This window comes from Alligator mississippiensis, chromosome 5 (assembly GCF_030867095.1).
Source record: "Alligator mississippiensis isolate rAllMis1 chromosome 5, rAllMis1, whole genome shotgun sequence".
Taxonomy (NCBI): Eukaryota; Metazoa; Chordata; order Crocodylia; family Alligatoridae; genus Alligator; species Alligator mississippiensis.
The window spans coordinates 131,377,926-131,394,700 of NC_081828.1; the positions used below are offsets into that span (position 1 = coordinate 131,377,926).

At 39.8% G+C, this 16,775-nt stretch overlaps 1 protein-coding gene across 2 annotated transcripts in view; it reads left to right on the forward strand.

Moving 5' to 3' along the window:
• TRANK1 (tetratricopeptide repeat and ankyrin repeat containing 1) overlaps positions 1-15,267 on the forward strand; it is a 71,064-nt gene extending 55,797 nt beyond the window's left edge. For both annotated transcript variants that reach the window (XM_006271419.4, XM_014602567.3), the window contains 5 exons: positions 948-1,080; positions 1,488-1,633; positions 5,977-9,017; positions 12,544-12,645; positions 14,326-15,267. In XM_006271419.4, coding sequence (XP_006271481.2) covers positions 948-1,080; positions 1,488-1,633; positions 5,977-9,017; positions 12,544-12,645; positions 14,326-14,435 — 3,532 coding nt within the window. In that variant the 3' untranslated portion in view covers positions 14,436-15,267. The remainder of the gene's footprint in view (positions 1-947; positions 1,081-1,487; positions 1,634-5,976; positions 9,018-12,543; positions 12,646-14,325) is intronic.
• The last annotated feature ends 1,508 nt before the right edge of the window (positions 15,268-16,775 follow it).

The window sequence follows — 16,775 nt, forward strand, 5'->3', positions numbered from 1 at the left end:
AACTTAAGTGGCCCATCAACTGAAATAATTTCCCACCCCTGGCTTAACATGCATAAGTCAGGGGACCAGATAGTCTCCCTCCACAGTATCAAGCCAAGTCAGGTTGCTGTATCATATGACTGAAGAAATGCAAATTAAGTTCTTCTGTAGTTTAAAATAGTTTAAAAAGTGGTTCAGGCAGCAGCCCACTGCTTTACAAAAGGCATCAAGGTTGTTTCAGGTTTGGGCATGGAAGGTGTCACTAAAGTGATCCCTGGCCCCCTAGTAGGGCAGTAGAGAGAGATCATTAAGTTGAAATGGACAGTTGGACACTGCTAATCTGAGCAGGTTTCAGAAGCGTTTTCAGCAAAGAAAGGGAAATATTAATGCCATTTGTACATGGAATACTGTTTTTGTATTTTGGTCTTCCATGTCCAAGAAAGGTGAATTCAACCTGGAATGCATTCAGTAAGAGCCTTCTAAGATCAAGGAAATGGAGAGCCTACTGTGACAGGAAACTAAAAGAGCGTGGCTTGTTAAGGCTAGCAAAACAAAAACTGAGAAGGAATATATTTGCTCTATATAAATGCACCCAAAGGTAAACGCCTGGGAGGGAAAAGAATCATTTAAGCTAAAAGCACAACGTTAGCACAAGAACAAATGTGTATAAACTTGCCATGAACAAATTTAGTCTGGAAATTAGAATAGGGATTCTAATCCTCAAAGCAGTGAGATTCTAGAACAGCGTTCCAGTAGGAGTAGTAATGGCGAACATCCTAACTAAGCATAAGATGGAGCTTGATTATTATTATATTTTTTCCCCTGAACAAGAATATTTGTTGTAGTTGCTTGCCCTTGCAGGCAGCTGGACTCAGTGACTAGGAGTCCTTTCTCATCCTGTATTCGTGAATTTGACTTGGAACATCATATGTGCACACACAAATTTTTTTCTTTTTTTTTTTGGACAGGGAAAAACAGATGGAATATATGTCCTTGGCTAAAACCTATTTGGAATGTGGAGAACCAAAATTATCACTGAAATGTCTGACTTACGCCAAAGAATTTCATCTTTGTTCAGAACTATGTAAAAAATTAGGAAAGGTACTGAATGCTCTTCTGCCTATTTTTCATTAAGAGGACTCTCATTCTCTCTTAATTAAATTCTTATACCTGTTTAGAGACCTTTAAACATTATTTACCCCTGCAGAATATTTTTCATAATTTTTTTTTTTCTTCCCCATGGTGTGTTGATAGTCATAAATAAAGTACAATATTTTTTCAGTTGGTTCCAGGGAACATTGTAGATCACAATATTTGTAAAAAGAGGGAAGTTCAACATCTTAAATCTTGATGTTGTCTATTGTGTGGGAATGGTATTCAGCAGAAGTGGTAGTGGAAGACTTCATTTTTCTCTGTCTCTCTTTCTGTATAAATGAAAATACCATGTTTCTTCTGTTGCTGTTTGAATATTTAGGAGATTTCATATTAATAAGAATTTTATGCCGTAGATAAAAGAAGCTGCCTATTTCTATAAAAAAAGCCATTGCTATAAAGAAGCGGCCAGATGTTATGAACAAATGCAAGAGTTTGAACTAGCACTTCAGATGTTTTTCCAGGAGGGCCTTTATGAGGAAGCAGGAATTGCAGCAGAAAGGTACATATGTCCTTTTAAGAGAGTGATGCACAGAAAATGCCTACATCAGTTGTCTGACTTCAGTGTAATAAGGCGAGCTCCATGTAGATTTGGCAAAAGTTTATGCTGGTGACACTTTTTACACAAGTAGCATATTCATTTGATTAATCAGAATTCCTGCCATCACTTCTGATAATGAGAAAATGACGAAGAAGATGGCCCAAAGCTTTAACTGTAATAAAAGGATGTCAAATCTATAGTTTTTCACATAGTGATTTCCTCAGCTAAGGTAAACTTCAGCACAGGGTTCAGGGAAATAGTAGCTTTGGGAACCTGCCATTTATTTAATCAGTGTTTGTGGACTTCTGTGAGTGATTTTGATGTTTGAATTGCATACTATCTAATCCACTAGGCAGAATATCTTAATATGCTTACTATGTGGATGAATTGATAACTTTTTTAAAGCACAGAATAGAAATGGAGGTGCTCTCCTGTGCATTATTTCTAAGAGATGGCTCCAAACAATATGCAAGATTCCCTAAAAACCTAATTCACATGCACAAAGTACCCAAATTAAAAATTACAGAGGTGCAAGCATTAATTCTGGCATATCCTAATGTTTGAGTGATTTGACTTCACAGCCCTAACAATGTGTTTTTGATGTCGCTTGTGTTTTATAAACTTCCTAAGCTTTCTTATATATAATATTAATTAGTCCATATATATTAACTAGTCCACAGGCAAGTTATTTCTGCCAGTTGAGCTGGCATTGTAACAGATACCAATGGCAAATTGTTACCTTCTATATGGATCAGTGCTTGAGAGGGCTCAGACACTTTAGATTCCAGATACTTGCTGGCAGTAGTGGAGTAGTAAGATTTGAGATTCAGTTCCAAGCTCTGGAGGTACATATGCTCTGGCGGGTACAGACTCTTCTACTTGTTCCCCCACAAGAGGAACCCAGAATGCCCTGCCCTCTCTGTGGTCTTCCCTGACCCCTTTTTTTTTTTAATTTGCTTCTTTCTTCCCTCCACAGTTATTCTTTTCATTTATCCAGTCCCAGTTTTCACTTTTTAAGTTACTCATCCCTGTCTCGCTCAGCACTTCTGTATGCAGGTCCCCTCTCCCTATTCTGGCTCCTCATCCAATTTATCTTCCCCCCGCCAGCCTCCAGTTGGCAGGTCCAGCCAACATTCCCTTTCTCACTGACTCCATATCATCATCTCCAAGCTCCTTATCCAATCATAGTGTTTCATGTCCCTCCCAAGCTATTTGTCCCAGTTTCTTTGCTCAGACAGTCCCATTTTCCCTTACTGCCTACTGGTTTCTAGTCCTTGTTCCGTTTCTGTTCTACATTTCCAATACTGCTCTCCTTTCCAGCCAGTCCCAACCATCATCCCCCAGTGATCTCTCCTCATCCTAGTTCACTGGTTCTGAGTCACAGTGCTGTGGCACTCTAGTGTGCCTTGAGTTGCTTTTGAGTGCTGCAGGGTACAATGCAATGTTAGTTTTGTTAGGTGTGCAAACATTGTTCACAAGATAAACCCAGAGATTTCAAATAGGAATTCGTAGTGTCAGGAAACATTCTGACCAGTTGGCATCTTTCTGAATTCTTTGCTACAGAAGAATTGCTGTATTATTTTTCCTGAGTCAAAAAAAGAATGAAAACTAAGAGCTGGCACTTTCTGAGAAGTGCCTCAAGTCTAGAAAGGTTTAGAACAAGTGCCCTACTTCATATTTGCCCTTTCACTCCCAGTCACTTCCTCCCACTAGATTTCTTATCAGTTTACTGTCTCCATCACTCCCGCTTGTCCTCTCTGCATTTCAGGTAGTTTCCTCCTTCAAGGTGCCTGCAATCATCAGGGGCATAAAAGAGATGCTATCACATCTTTGATTCAGTTAATTAGCACAGTTTAAAATCAACTGGAAACAGGATTGCAAAATGGCAAGTCTTTGACATTTGACCAGCATGGCCTGCAGGAATGTAGAACTGCAGCTGCAAGGAAAAACCTATTCAGCAACAGACTGACATGTGCTCATTAATGCCAGGGCTTCTGACAATTGTATCTGCTATAGTCAGAGAAGTTGCTGCCGAGCATATGCAAATGTCTCAGTTTCTATATCTTGACCAGATTTGCACATATTTTTTTAAGGGAGAGACATATTCCCTCCACAAATGCCTACCCTTCTCTCAAGTTTCAGGTCCCTGCCCCAAAGCACAGCACACTGGGACTTCTCAAATAAAAGGTTCCTAGAGTGTTTGAACTTGGGGAAAACAGTATATTTATTTGCCTTGCCCTCATTCTGGGAAACGACTGATTCATTTTAGCTGAAATATTCAATCAAAGGCAGATGTTTAAGGATTAGCATAGTTATAATCAGCTGAAAACAGCATTGGAAAATGGGAAGAAATTCTAGGCAACTGAGTAATGGGTAATGGTACTGGGCAACAGTACCAGTCCCTATTATTATAGGGCAGGCAAGGTTCTTTGTGTAGACGTGATATCTTTTATCAGACCAACTGAGTAGTTGGAAAGAAGTTCTTAGCAAGCTTTCGGGAGCAGTCACCCTTCTTCAGGCATAGGGAGTCTCTGCTGGTCTGTTTTTTGCTTGGAGTCTCAGAACAGCAGAGACTCCCTATGCCTGAAGAAGGGTGACCAAGGGTGCCAAGAACTTTTCCCCCAACTACTCAGTTGATCTAATGAAGATATCACACCTACTCAAAGAACCTTGCCTGCCTATGTCCTTAGACCAACCTACAACCAAAAACCCAGCCTATTATAATACTATATTTTTCCCATGTGTTCTTAGCACATCACAGGAAAATATATCGGGAATCAGACCCTGCCCATAATATTCTTTTTTTCAGTTTATTTTTAAAATTTCATGGTAAAATGTGACAAAAAAATGTTGAGAGCATTCAAGTAATGGATCATCATGTTCCATAAACAACATAGAAGATTGACAAACTCCAGGAAATATGAGATGTGACCTATGAAATCTTCTGTAACATGAAAACAAAGTGATTTCTTTGAGATGACCACTCAACATTTTGGAACATTTTTAAATAGAAATAATTTAATTAACGTACAAGTATTAAAATTACTTCTAACATACCATGCTTTGTTTTTTTCTTAAAATCGGCCCTGCAAAATCATCCGTGCAAATTTACCATCCCAGGCACAAAATCTACTCCCCCATTTTTACCATGAAAAGATAATGAAAGGCTAAGGGTAATTTACTCACCTGTCAAAAAACATTACTCACCCTCAGTGTGTAGGAGGGGAAAGACTTTTTATTTTTTTGCAAGGCTCAAGTTTGGCTAAGAGAGAAGTTTTAATTATTTGTTGACATCATACAATGGTAATTAACCATTAAGTGAATACCAGAACTAATGTTTAAAAAAGAAGAAATGCATGCTTTGTTCTGCCACTCAGGAAGCAACAATGGGTGAAAGATGGTGTTTACAGATACAGTGCTGTGGCATATATGTAGTTCTTGTACCATAAAGCAATCTCTTACTGTTGTAGGCTTTTTTTGCTATTTACCAAGTCATTATCATTTTTCATTACTTTAAAACTAAAAAATGATGTTAAAATGGGAGTAAAGTAGCATGGACCGAGATAGGACCTATAAGAGCTTAAACAGCCTAGGCTGTATGTACCAAAGGGTCTGCCTTCTCCTCTACACTCCCATCATGGTCTCTTAAGGTCAGCTGAGAGCAACCTCTTTCAAGTACCATAGATACATTAAGTCTGCTTAGTGAAAACATCTGAGAAGTCATTCTCAGGAGTTTCAGCTCTCAAGCTCTGAAACTCCCTCAGTATAAGTTCCACCAGAGCCTGAGCCTGGACATCTTTTAGAAGTGCTGCAAGACCTTCCTATTTGGGCAACAGAGCGAGGCTGAGATGATGCTTAGTGGCCATTTATTTTTATTTCAGTATTGTAGTTTCCCTTCTGAAGTTTTTCTCTTTTCTTACTAAAGGCCACCCTGAGCCTTTGTTGGGAAGGGTGGCATATAAATTGCATAAATAAATAAGATTCCCTAATGTTTTGACCTTCTGATCTTGTTTCTCTTCTGAAGTTTTAGTACTTTTGTTTCAGACAGCCTTACCTTGTAGCAAATCTATATAGTAGGTCTTTTTAGAATATAATTATTTTTTCAGATATCAGAGACCCCTTTTCTTTTCAGTTTCAGAAGTATTTTTGGCCTTTTTGAAGCAACAGAATGGTTGAAGTTGCCTTATTTACCTTGTTAATATAACCAGGATCCTTTTCTTTCTTTTTTGTAAATAGTACATTGTGCTTTAGTTTAATCACACCTGGTGATTTTTTTAGTTTAATCGCCGCTGTATTCATTTCAGGTATGAAGGGATACTAAGGACACACCTCTCCATCTCATCAAATGAGTTGTACTTGGTGGCTGCTTCTAAGTACTTGACTGCAAACAAAACCAAAGACATGATGAGAGTCCTCTCCAGACTTGACACAGAAGTCCAGCTTGTGTTCTTGAAATCCCACAAATGCTTGGCCCAGGCAGCAGACCTGCTAAAGAGGGAAGGTCGAGAGGAAGAGGCTGCTAATCTGATGAAGCAACATGGGTTTGTGTTGGAAGCAGCCAAGCTCACTACCAAGAAGGAATTTCGGGCATCATGTCTGCTTATGGCAGCCCGTCTCAGTGTCTCAGGGCATTCAGAATTGGAAAACAGAGAAGCTGTCATAGAAGAAGCCTTAGAGCTGTGTAAACAAACCAACCAGACATCTGGAATTGCTGAAGCAATTTTTCTCCAGGGAGTGCTAAAGAAAGATTTTACAAAGCTTAAAGATGCTTTCTACAAGTACTACTCTTTGCTTCACTATGCTGGTGTGGTGGAAACTCTCTTTGAATTAACCCACTGTGAAGCAGAAAGCAGATCTATCTTGTACCTTGCAACACGCGGTTTAGAGGCTCTTCTAGACTTGGTTGAAGCTTTACAAAAAGCAACTACCAACGCTGAGAAAGAAACGGTCAAGTCATGTTTTGATTATTTTGGGGTCTTGCCAGTAGATGGCGATCTTTGCCAGGTGTCCCAAAATGAAGCCGGACACATTGTGCAGTTTTTATCAGAGAATCCCCATCTGAAAGGGAAAAAAATGAAAGATCACTTTGTGGTAGGCATAGCAGAGGTGAAGTCTGCACTGAAGAAACACTTGTTAAGCAGGTTGTGTTTGATTACACACAACGTTCTTGGACATAATTACCCTGATATTTGTTTGAAGTTCATTGCCGGCTTGGATTGTGAAGATAAAACATGTGAAGGCTTCCATAGACCTTTCTTGCGTCATGAGGCAAAATCTATATTTCGGTGTAAAATAGACTTGGCAGTGATAAACGGACTGCTCTTACGAGCCAAGAAGGTTTTTCCAAAAGAACTGCTTCATGAAAGTAAAGATATCGATGAACTTTTGACTGCCGATAAATATGCAATGTGCAAATCACTTGTAAATGTCGTCTTCCCTCAGCATTTCCATCTTAGAGTGGTGTCAGAAAATCCAGCGGCATGCAGAGAAATCTTGGGACCTTTTTCCAGGTTTCCTAAGTCCTGTAAAATGGTGTTGAAGGAATACATCACATTTAAGTTTAAAAATGAAAGTGCTATAAACAGAAGAGAATCTACTGACTTGTTGCTTAGTGCCATGCAAGTTTTCATCTTGTCTTCCAGTTACCCTGAAGAATTTGAGAATTTTCTTATTAGGGAGGAAGACGATTATAACAAAGAACTAAAGGCTTATGAAAAGGAGAAAAGCAGAGGGAAAAAACCCAAGGGAATACAGGGCAGGGCTGGGATGTTGCAGCCTAACAAAAATGCTGAAAATGCAGAAAACATACACTTGTGTTTCATTCGACTCCTTCAAAACTCACTGGACAAGCTGTATGTTAACAAAAACCCAGAAGAATGTAAATTGTTGTTTTTCCGTTTTATGAATGTCCTGGTCAAGAAATGTATTGACCCTCTGATTCCAAGCATAGGAAATACAGTGATGCTGCTAGAATTTCAGTATATCCTCTGTTGTGCTGTCCTGATGCGCCTTTGCAAGGATGTTAATCTGTGCCTTCCAAAGAGTTACCTTGCTCTTCTTCATTATTGGGAGTTTTTGTTCAAAAGACAAAAAGACCAATACAAAGAGGTCAGAGACACCTTTTCTATTATCCAGGATTACAGACCAAAGGACATAAATAAAGCTGTCAGGCAGTTCAAATTCCATCTCAGTTATGTGGCAGAAGTTTTGTGTGGAGCTCAAAACAAAGACTTCAATGTCCTTGTGGATGCTTTTGGGGACCCTGATTATGTAACGTCAGGGGAAGCTGAGCGTACTGTGGTGTTGTGCTTAGTGATATTGGTGAATGCTGATCAAGTGCTCCATATTAAATCTAAATCTCTTTTTCACACCCACTTTCTTACAATTAAGGATAAACTGATAAGTATAAAAAGACGGTCTCCTTCCAAAGTGCCTGAAAGATTGGTTAAGATTGTGGAGAAAGTGAGTAATACCTCACAAGTGAGAGAGATAGCAGAAGGCCTTCAGGAGCTGCTGACTGAACGAGATGGGGAGTTCTTGGTCAACTGTCGATGGAGGTGGGACTCGCCGTATTACAAAGGGACTAGTAGTGTACGGGGCATCTTTTATGAGCAGGTAAACCCAGAAAGATTTGTATCCTCCTGGGATCCTGTAGAATACTCTAAAGAGTCAGAAATGGAATTTGAAAGTGATCTCTCCTCTATGGAAGAGCGGGAAGATCCCTTAACAGCCATAGCATCCATAAAGCAGCAGAAGCAACAGCAGAAGGCATCTGCAGAGCGGAAGTTGTTTAAGGTGTTTCTTTTAGGGTATTGTTATGTAAAATGGAGAAGGAAATCCTGTTCTAAGCCAGAGGTTACTGGAGTGGAAATGGAAGAATTAGTATCGGGGATCTTTAAAAAAGCAGATATTGACAGAACGCAATGTGACCTTTGTGGAATTAAATTCATCCAGAGTTCTGAAAACTACTTTAGCCAGGCAGAAAACTTGGAGATTGAGATCTCTGAAGCTGTGACGCCAACAGAAAGTGATGAGGTGAAAAAAGAAGAGAATGAAGAAAGGAATGCAGCTTTTGTAGCCACTGAGACTTACGAAAGGCATAAAAGTACGGATGAGCACAAAAATAAATATGTAGCCTACAAGGACTATTTCAAGTTTTTCAGAAGCAGTGTGGATTCAAATATATGTTTTGGACGGAGTATAATAGCTGCCATCGAAGAAGACAGTTGGACCAACTTGGCTTGGAAAGCACGTTCCAGCCTGGAGAAAAGAAAGATCCAAGAAATCATTAAAAAGATTTCAGATATGGTAAAAGACATCTATGAGAGAAAAGCCTGGGCTGAGGGTAAGCCTGTTTGTTGTTGTTGTTTGTTTGTTTTTATTTAATTAATAGGAGCATGGTATAAACATTACAGTTCAATTACGTCATGATTATGCCAACATATAAGCTACTGCCATTACAAAGAACTTACTAAATAAGAAATAGCAAATTATAATAAAACCAAGAAAATCAAAGCGATTGATATGATGGCATATCTTTTATATGATATAGCCTTTCCAATTTGCTTCCTGCAACAATTTTATATCCTCTGATTAAAAATACAGATAGATAGATGCATCTTCTTTAGTGATCTCGGTTAAGTACATGGGTGAACTTAGTACTTTTGCTAAGTAATAATATCAGCTTGTGTCTCCTTTTCCTTGCACTGATTTTCATTGAAATGCCTGATTTACATTAGTGAAAATAAATAGAGCGCCAGACCCATGCTGTATCTGTCGGTAGAAAACCTACACTGTTCTCAAGGTTTCTTGAATATTTTGAGGGTTTGATATTGCAATGTAAGAGCCACAGAAGTCAAAGTTCAGGATGTGGTTAATGAATATTTATTATATTCTATAATTAATGTCTTTTATTAGAAAGGATTTTTTCCGTCATTGGATGCTGTAGAGCAGGTTGTTGCTTTGCTGCCATGGCAACTTCTGTTATGTCGAAATTGTGTGCGTGTCTAGGAAGATCTCTAAGCTTCCATCTACACTGAAATGTGTTAGCATTTCTCCTACTGTTGCTGTAGCACTGATACAGCTTTACCACTGCCAGTAGTAGGGCAGCACTTCTTTGTCAGAATCAGGCTGCACATTGAATGAGGATGCCTTTGATTAGTCTGTTTTCCCTTCAAATATTAGTAGCACTCATACCACTGTTGGGTGGCATCAGGGTGGCCAAGGCCTAAAAGGCCATTTTAACAGTGACCAAACATGGTTCCCTTAAGTCACAAATCTTGGTAGATAAAATATTTTGATACGAACAGTATTTCCTACATGCCTAAAGTACCATCTTTAAACTCTCTGGCAATGGAAAAATAAAATTAGGATTCAGTGAGTGGATGACCTAAGAATGAATAGTGAAGTATTATTTTGTCTTGGGAAGAAAAGAGCATTTTAATCTGAAACTAGGGAATAACTATAGATTAACCTGTCAAAATTAGAAGAGCAGTTTACCAATTTTAGTATGATATCTACTTGCTGATGATGACTGATAATAAAATAACATTATTTCCCTTATGCACCACAAAAAAACCTTGCTGTGGACAATTAGAATTTTGCAAATCTGTGAGTAAATATAAAACTCTGATCTCCACTATACTTTCTAAACTTAAACTTATCCCAGGCATAGCAATGGTTTTCCATTTGCAGAGGCTTTGTGTACAGACAAAAATATATGCATGAAGTCTGTTGCACATGCTCAGGGCTTGTCTTATCTCAGCTTATGTGAGGAAAAGTCACTTTTTATTTAGAACTAAGAGTATTAAAATCCTGCTTTTTTTTTTTTTTTTAAACACTTGTCCAATAGGACTATGAGAAACTTCAGTCCCTGATTCGATTCGGCGGAGATTCAGCCCGATTTGATGGCCGAATCTCCGAATCTGAATCGAATCAGAGGACCCTTTAATCTCTTCAAATCGAATCGGAACCCTCCGAATCGATTCGGAGTGATTCGGCAATTCAGCCATAGACAGCTTTAAATGTTTTTTCTGTATACCTCTAGGTAGCAGGCGGCTTGTGAATACTGCGATGCTGGGGCGGATGGAGCATCCCACAGAAACATGGGGGGGCTCCCCGGCATGCTCGGCAACAGCCACAGAAGTGGACCAGAAGCACTTCTGGTCCACTTCTGAGTCCCCCAGGGAGTGTGCGGGGGGGCCCTCCGAGCCCCCCCCAGCTTGGCGACTGGTGCCTCCTGGGTCTGGGAGGGGCACCCAGGGTCTCCCCATGGCCGATCGCCAAGCTGTGGGGGTGGGGAGGATGCAGGGGGGCCCCTCTGTGTGCTCTCCAGCAGGCCCAGAAGTGGACTAGAAGTAGTTCTGGTCCACTTCTAGGTTCACCGCTGAGCATGTGGAGGGCCCTCCTGCACTCCTGTGGGACACTCCATTCACCCCAACATCGCAGCATTCACAAGCCACACTGGTATCTTGAGGTACGTATAAAAAACATTTAAAGATGTGTCTGTGGCTGAATCACTGATTCTCCGAATCAGCATCGAATCTTTAGATTTGGATTCAGCCGAATCAAATCAGGGGCAGTGATCTGAATCAACTAATCAAATCACTGTCCCTGATTCGGGCTGAATCCAAATCAAATAGGGCCCGCTTCACATACCTCTATTGTCCAGTATTTCAGTGAGCAGATATTCAGTGCAATGTATACATTTAGTCTTTCTAATGGCTAAGAAATATATTGCTACATGTACTGGAAATATAAATGTCCTCCAATTGCTGCAGATTTCGGTTGATAACATTTAAAAAAAAAATCTTTGTTGCTGCAAAGCTTTATCCAAAACCAGAGAAAGGAATGAGATTTTCAGTTACAGTTTTGTAAATTTTCATTTCAAGTGCAAAAAATTTGCTAATGGTTCTGAACATGTTTTTACATTTGTTTCCACATCAGTACATTCAAGAAAGGAACCAATCATCAACTGGGATGTGTATGTGTGAGCGTGGAATCAATTGAGTGATGGGGCTTGGGGTTTTACTCAAGCTGAGAATCTGGTTCCATTTTTTTTTTTTAAAGGAATTTGCAATAAATCTATCATTAATTATTTACTCATGAGGTCCTCATCCACCAATAGTGTTTCAATCCAGTGCAATTATTCATATGTTAAATAAGCTATTAGTTGATTTTGCTGCAAGGTCTTCATATCTGTTATCTTCACTTTCCTATGCTGTAGGAATCTATATATTGTAGTCTCTTTATGTGCCTGAACTTTCTTTTTTCTTATTGAAACTGAAGTATTCTAAATGTTTAAGGCTGTAATGGTAATGTCCATTAAGCAAATGGTCTTAGGGTTATGTTGTGTTTGCACTTCTAAAATTTGGGAAGGGGAAGAAAGTTGATGAGAAAAAAATGCTGTATTCAGTGGCCCTGATGTTATGAGGGAGTTTGGGCTCTACCTACAGTGTCTGCAGAAGGGCCAGGCTGAGAGTGCAGGTGTCACCCTGTCCCCTTCTATGTTGATTGGGAGAGCTGATTTGATGAGGGAGAAAAGGCCTTGCATCTTCTCCCATGGTGGCAAGCTTTATACTAAGTACTCCCAATGCCCTGAGTCAGCAATTCAGCCTGTATGTTCCAGTGTGCCATAGTCCTAGAATACTTCAAATCTCTGTCTGCATTTGATCAGCTGAATAGAAGTCAGTGGGTTAGCGTGTGCTTTTGAAAATTAGGGTTTAAATCTAGATTCACTTTGCATCAGTGCAAATGACCCCAGTAGTAGCTAGGTAATAGAGGGAAACTTGGCTGTAGCTTTAAGCCACCATCTAGCTGTCAGATGCATTTTATAATCTTAATGTATTAAAACTATTTTATCTTTATTTCAGCTGAAGAAATAATGACCAAGCATGTTAGTGAATTGAGCATTGGTCTTGATGAAGCTCGCAAATGGCTTGAGGAAATAAAATCATATATGCAGAAGGATGAAGGTACATTTTCAAATTAGCATCCTCCCCAGAAGTTGCTGTGTGGCAATGTTAATTTGTAAAGAGAGAGATTCATCTTCCAGTGTTCATCAGCCCCCTAGTTTTCATTGTAAAGCCAAAGTAGACAATGCATACTGCATATGTGTACCAGTAGCTTTGGGTCAAGTGGGGTCTTCAGAATGGAAGTAAGTATCTGCAGTAAGTGAAGGGAGAAGAGACTATCTTTACCAGACTAGGAACTGTGTATTCCTCAACTTTTTTGTAGCATCAATAAATCTATAGACTGGAAACTGCATAATCCCAAATTATTAGAAACTACTCGCCTAAAACCAGTCTAAAGCTTTGTTTAGACTAGAGATTTTAACCCAGTAATGCACCTTGTTATGCTCTGACAGTAACAAGAAAGATATAGTTTAAACAGTGTGGGTGAAAGCATAACAACCATGCTGAAGTCCCAGTCCTTCTCTATTTCCGTATCATAAGAAAGTACTCAACGATGTCTTTGAGTAACTGTCCACATTAACAAGAAGAAAAAAAGTGAGAAAATGCTTTGATTAGCCATTTGATTGCTATTGGGTTCATATGTTCATTGGGCCTTAGCAGAGAAAAATGAAACTGGCATATTAGTATAAAAAACAGAATTGTAACAAATTCACTGGTTAAAGGTATTTTTCCTCCCTCCTTAAGAAAGGTATCGCAACCCACATGTTAAAATGGAATGCTGTTGTACTAGAATTGACTGTCATACCAGCTTCCTTTTATATGATTAGATTTTAAGAGGCCATAATGCTACAAGGACAGCTCTTAAGAAAAAAAAAAAAGGCTCCTCCTTCCCTACTAGTGAGAATAAACTCTGATTGGATGCATCTACATGTGCAATTAATGTGATGCAATAAACTTGAGCAGTTTGAGCTGGAGTCAACTATTCGCGGGTGCAGCATCTACATGTGTGTCTGGGAGAGCAGCAATTTGAGCCTGGGCAGAGCAAGCCCTCACTGGCTTGGCTGACTGGGTGCGCACTGTATGCCTGCGGTCAGCATCTATGCATGCATTTCGGTGCAATAAAGTACTCCACTGTAAGATAGTACTGTTCTTGACTGTACTATCCTATGGCAGAGTTAATTAGTTTACTGTGCTCTAATACTGGTGCATGTGTTGACTGTGACGCTTTACTGTGGAGCTAAGAAGTCTACTTGGCTGTAAAGTGCATGTGTAGATTCACCCATGGTGTTCATTAAACTTGATTGTGCTTATTTAGCTCTACTTCCGTTTTCTTGCAGTCTAAGCTCTGGTTTATGTGAGAGTCATATTGAAACAAGTGTCTCTTAAGCTATTGTTATCCATGTGCCTAGGCCAGGGGTAGGCAACCTCTGGCACACGTACCAGACCATGTCACGTGAAGGTATTTTGCTTGACATTCATGCCTTGGGGAAGAGGCTGGGGATGCACTGTCATAACAAGGATTGGCCCCACACGGCTCCTCCACTGTCGGCCCCTGACATGTCAACATCTTACAAGTCAAGGTTGCATGTGTTTTGGGTACTCTGCCCAAAAACACTGCTGACCCCTGGCTTAGGCATGTCATTGTATCAGGGCCTAAACAGAAAATAGTCATTTTTGTACTTTTAGGAAAAGTAAATTTCAGTTGCATATGCTTCTGAACATGCTTCTGTTTTGTAATAGGTTTTGCACATGAGAATGACTTGGAAAATGAAGTAGAGAATGAAAAGGAGGCTTTCGCAGAACTTCGCAATAGAAAGTCGTCAAAAAGAAGAAAATATAGAAGACGATAATTGGAAAAATATGCAGCTGGCTGTACTGCCCTATACCACTGTAATTTTGGAATAAATTGCTTAAATATACTTCATATAAAAAAGGAGGGATCAGGAAAGGAGAGAATGTAAAAAAAAAAAAAAAAAAAATACCAGCTATTTTTTTTACTTTTTATTGTTTTTGTTCATCTATTGTAGAAGAGTAGATTGTTTTATAAGTTTTTCTTACTATTTTAAAACTAAACTGTGCCTGACACTTGTCCTGACAGAGTTAACTTGGTAACTCAGAAGCAACAAAAGAAGGCCAAAGAGGTCCTTATTAATTAGAAATGAGCAGGTAGGAAAAAATTACCAGTTCAGTAGTATGACAGAGCTATACTGCTCATGAGAAGGAAGGCCACTTCTCTGATTCTAAGAGGACTTTAAATTGGGGGTTGGGGTGGACTTTAAAGGGCAGCTTGTTCATGCCTGACACAGCTCCAAATAACTGTTGTGAACTCAGCTATGAAGCCTTTTTGGGTTAGGGGATCCTTGATTCTACATGTGAGGGATCCTTGATTCTACATTCTCCTTTCTATTTAATTCCAGAGACTGTAATAGTGAGTACAGAGTTGTTTGTGTCTATCAGTGTTGTACATATCCCTAGTTTGAAAGGGACACGAAGTTCCCCTCTTTTGGTTGTCATTCCGGGTTTGATATAAATTGTTTTCTAAAGTACTGAAGTCCTACATCATGATTCTTTTAATGTTAAAGATTGCTTATGCAATTTTACTTGTTTTATAAACTCAAATTGCCAAAAAAATCTTGTAATGCATAATAACATTTTATAAAGTATGAAAGATTGCTGTAAAAACTTGCTCTTCTCTCATTTTTTTAAGTGTGAAAGCCATATGTGATTGCTCACTTGAGTAAGGGCTGCAGATTGTGATTCAAAGTATAGGTTACACAGTGGTGCTTTCTGACACTTGTACTTCCAGGCTGTCAGCTTCAGGCTGCATTTTATACTTTCTTGATTTATTTTTAGTGTTTGAGGAATATGTATGATACCACACACACAATATTTGATGTGATGAGAAATTTTAGCTTTGAAAAGTTAACTACCTTATGTACATCTATTAGAATACGTTTTAATAATTGCACAGTAGCTGAGAACTTCTTTTAGCTAATAAGTGTCTGTTGTTCTGGAAATCGGATGCATTATTTTGACAGAAGCAAAAACTTTTATCTGGAACTCTGTAATCTGGACAGTTGGGGTATGCGAAGCAGGCAATATTCATTTCGGATTCAGCCTGATTCAGGGGACAGTGATTCTATTTGCTGATTTGGATCACTGTCCTGATTTGATTCGGCCGAATCTGAAGATTCGATTTTGATTTGGAGAATCGGCGATTAGGCCATAGACACAGCTTTCTATGTTTTTTCTACATACCTCAAGGTACCAGGCACGGCTCGTGAACACTGGTATGGTGGGGTGGATGGAGCATCCCACAGGAGTGTGTGGGGTGGTAGGGGAGGCCATATGCTTGGTGGTGGACCTGGAAGGGTTCACTTCCTGGTCCACCACCGTGCACGTGGGGGACCCTGCACTGCCCCAGCTTGGCAATTGGCCGCAGGGGGACCCCGGGTGCCCCCCCTGACCTAGGAGACACCAAATGCTGAGCTGGGAGGGCGAGGGGGTGTCCCTGCATGCTCTGCGGTGGACCTGGAAGTGGACTGAAAGTACTTCTGGTCCACTTCTGGGTCCACTGCCAAGTGCATGGGGGATCCCCCCGCGCTCCCATGGGACATTCCATCCACCCCACCATCTCAGCCTTCACAAGCCACGCCTGGTACCTTGAGGTATGTAGAAAAAACATATAAAGTTGTGTCTCTGGCCGAATTGTCGAATCTCTCCAAATTGAATCAGAGGCTTCTGATTCGATTCGGAGAGATTAGCAGGTCTCCTGATTTGATTTGGATGTGGAGATTTGGCTGCCAAATCTCCTCCAAGTCAAATCAGCGACCAAAGCCTCACACAGCCATACAGGACAATCATAATAACCATCTATTAAATACTAACCACTGTTGCTCCCCACAGGGTGGTGGTGGGGATTGTCACCAGCTGATAGATATTTAATGTCACCTGGAAAATGAGTGGATTGGTCTTGTGGATTTTATGGGAGGCAGGTTTTCATAGTCTATAAAGTACTAGGGTAACTTAAATGAATTGTCATAGAAAAATTGAGCTGGAGAGAACATCAGGAGATAGTGTTGTCTAACTCCTGGCTTAAGGCAGGAACACCTGTCAAACAATTTCATTCAAATGTTTAACTTGCTCTTAAAACTTTCAAGGATGGAGATTCCACAACCTCTTTGGTAGCA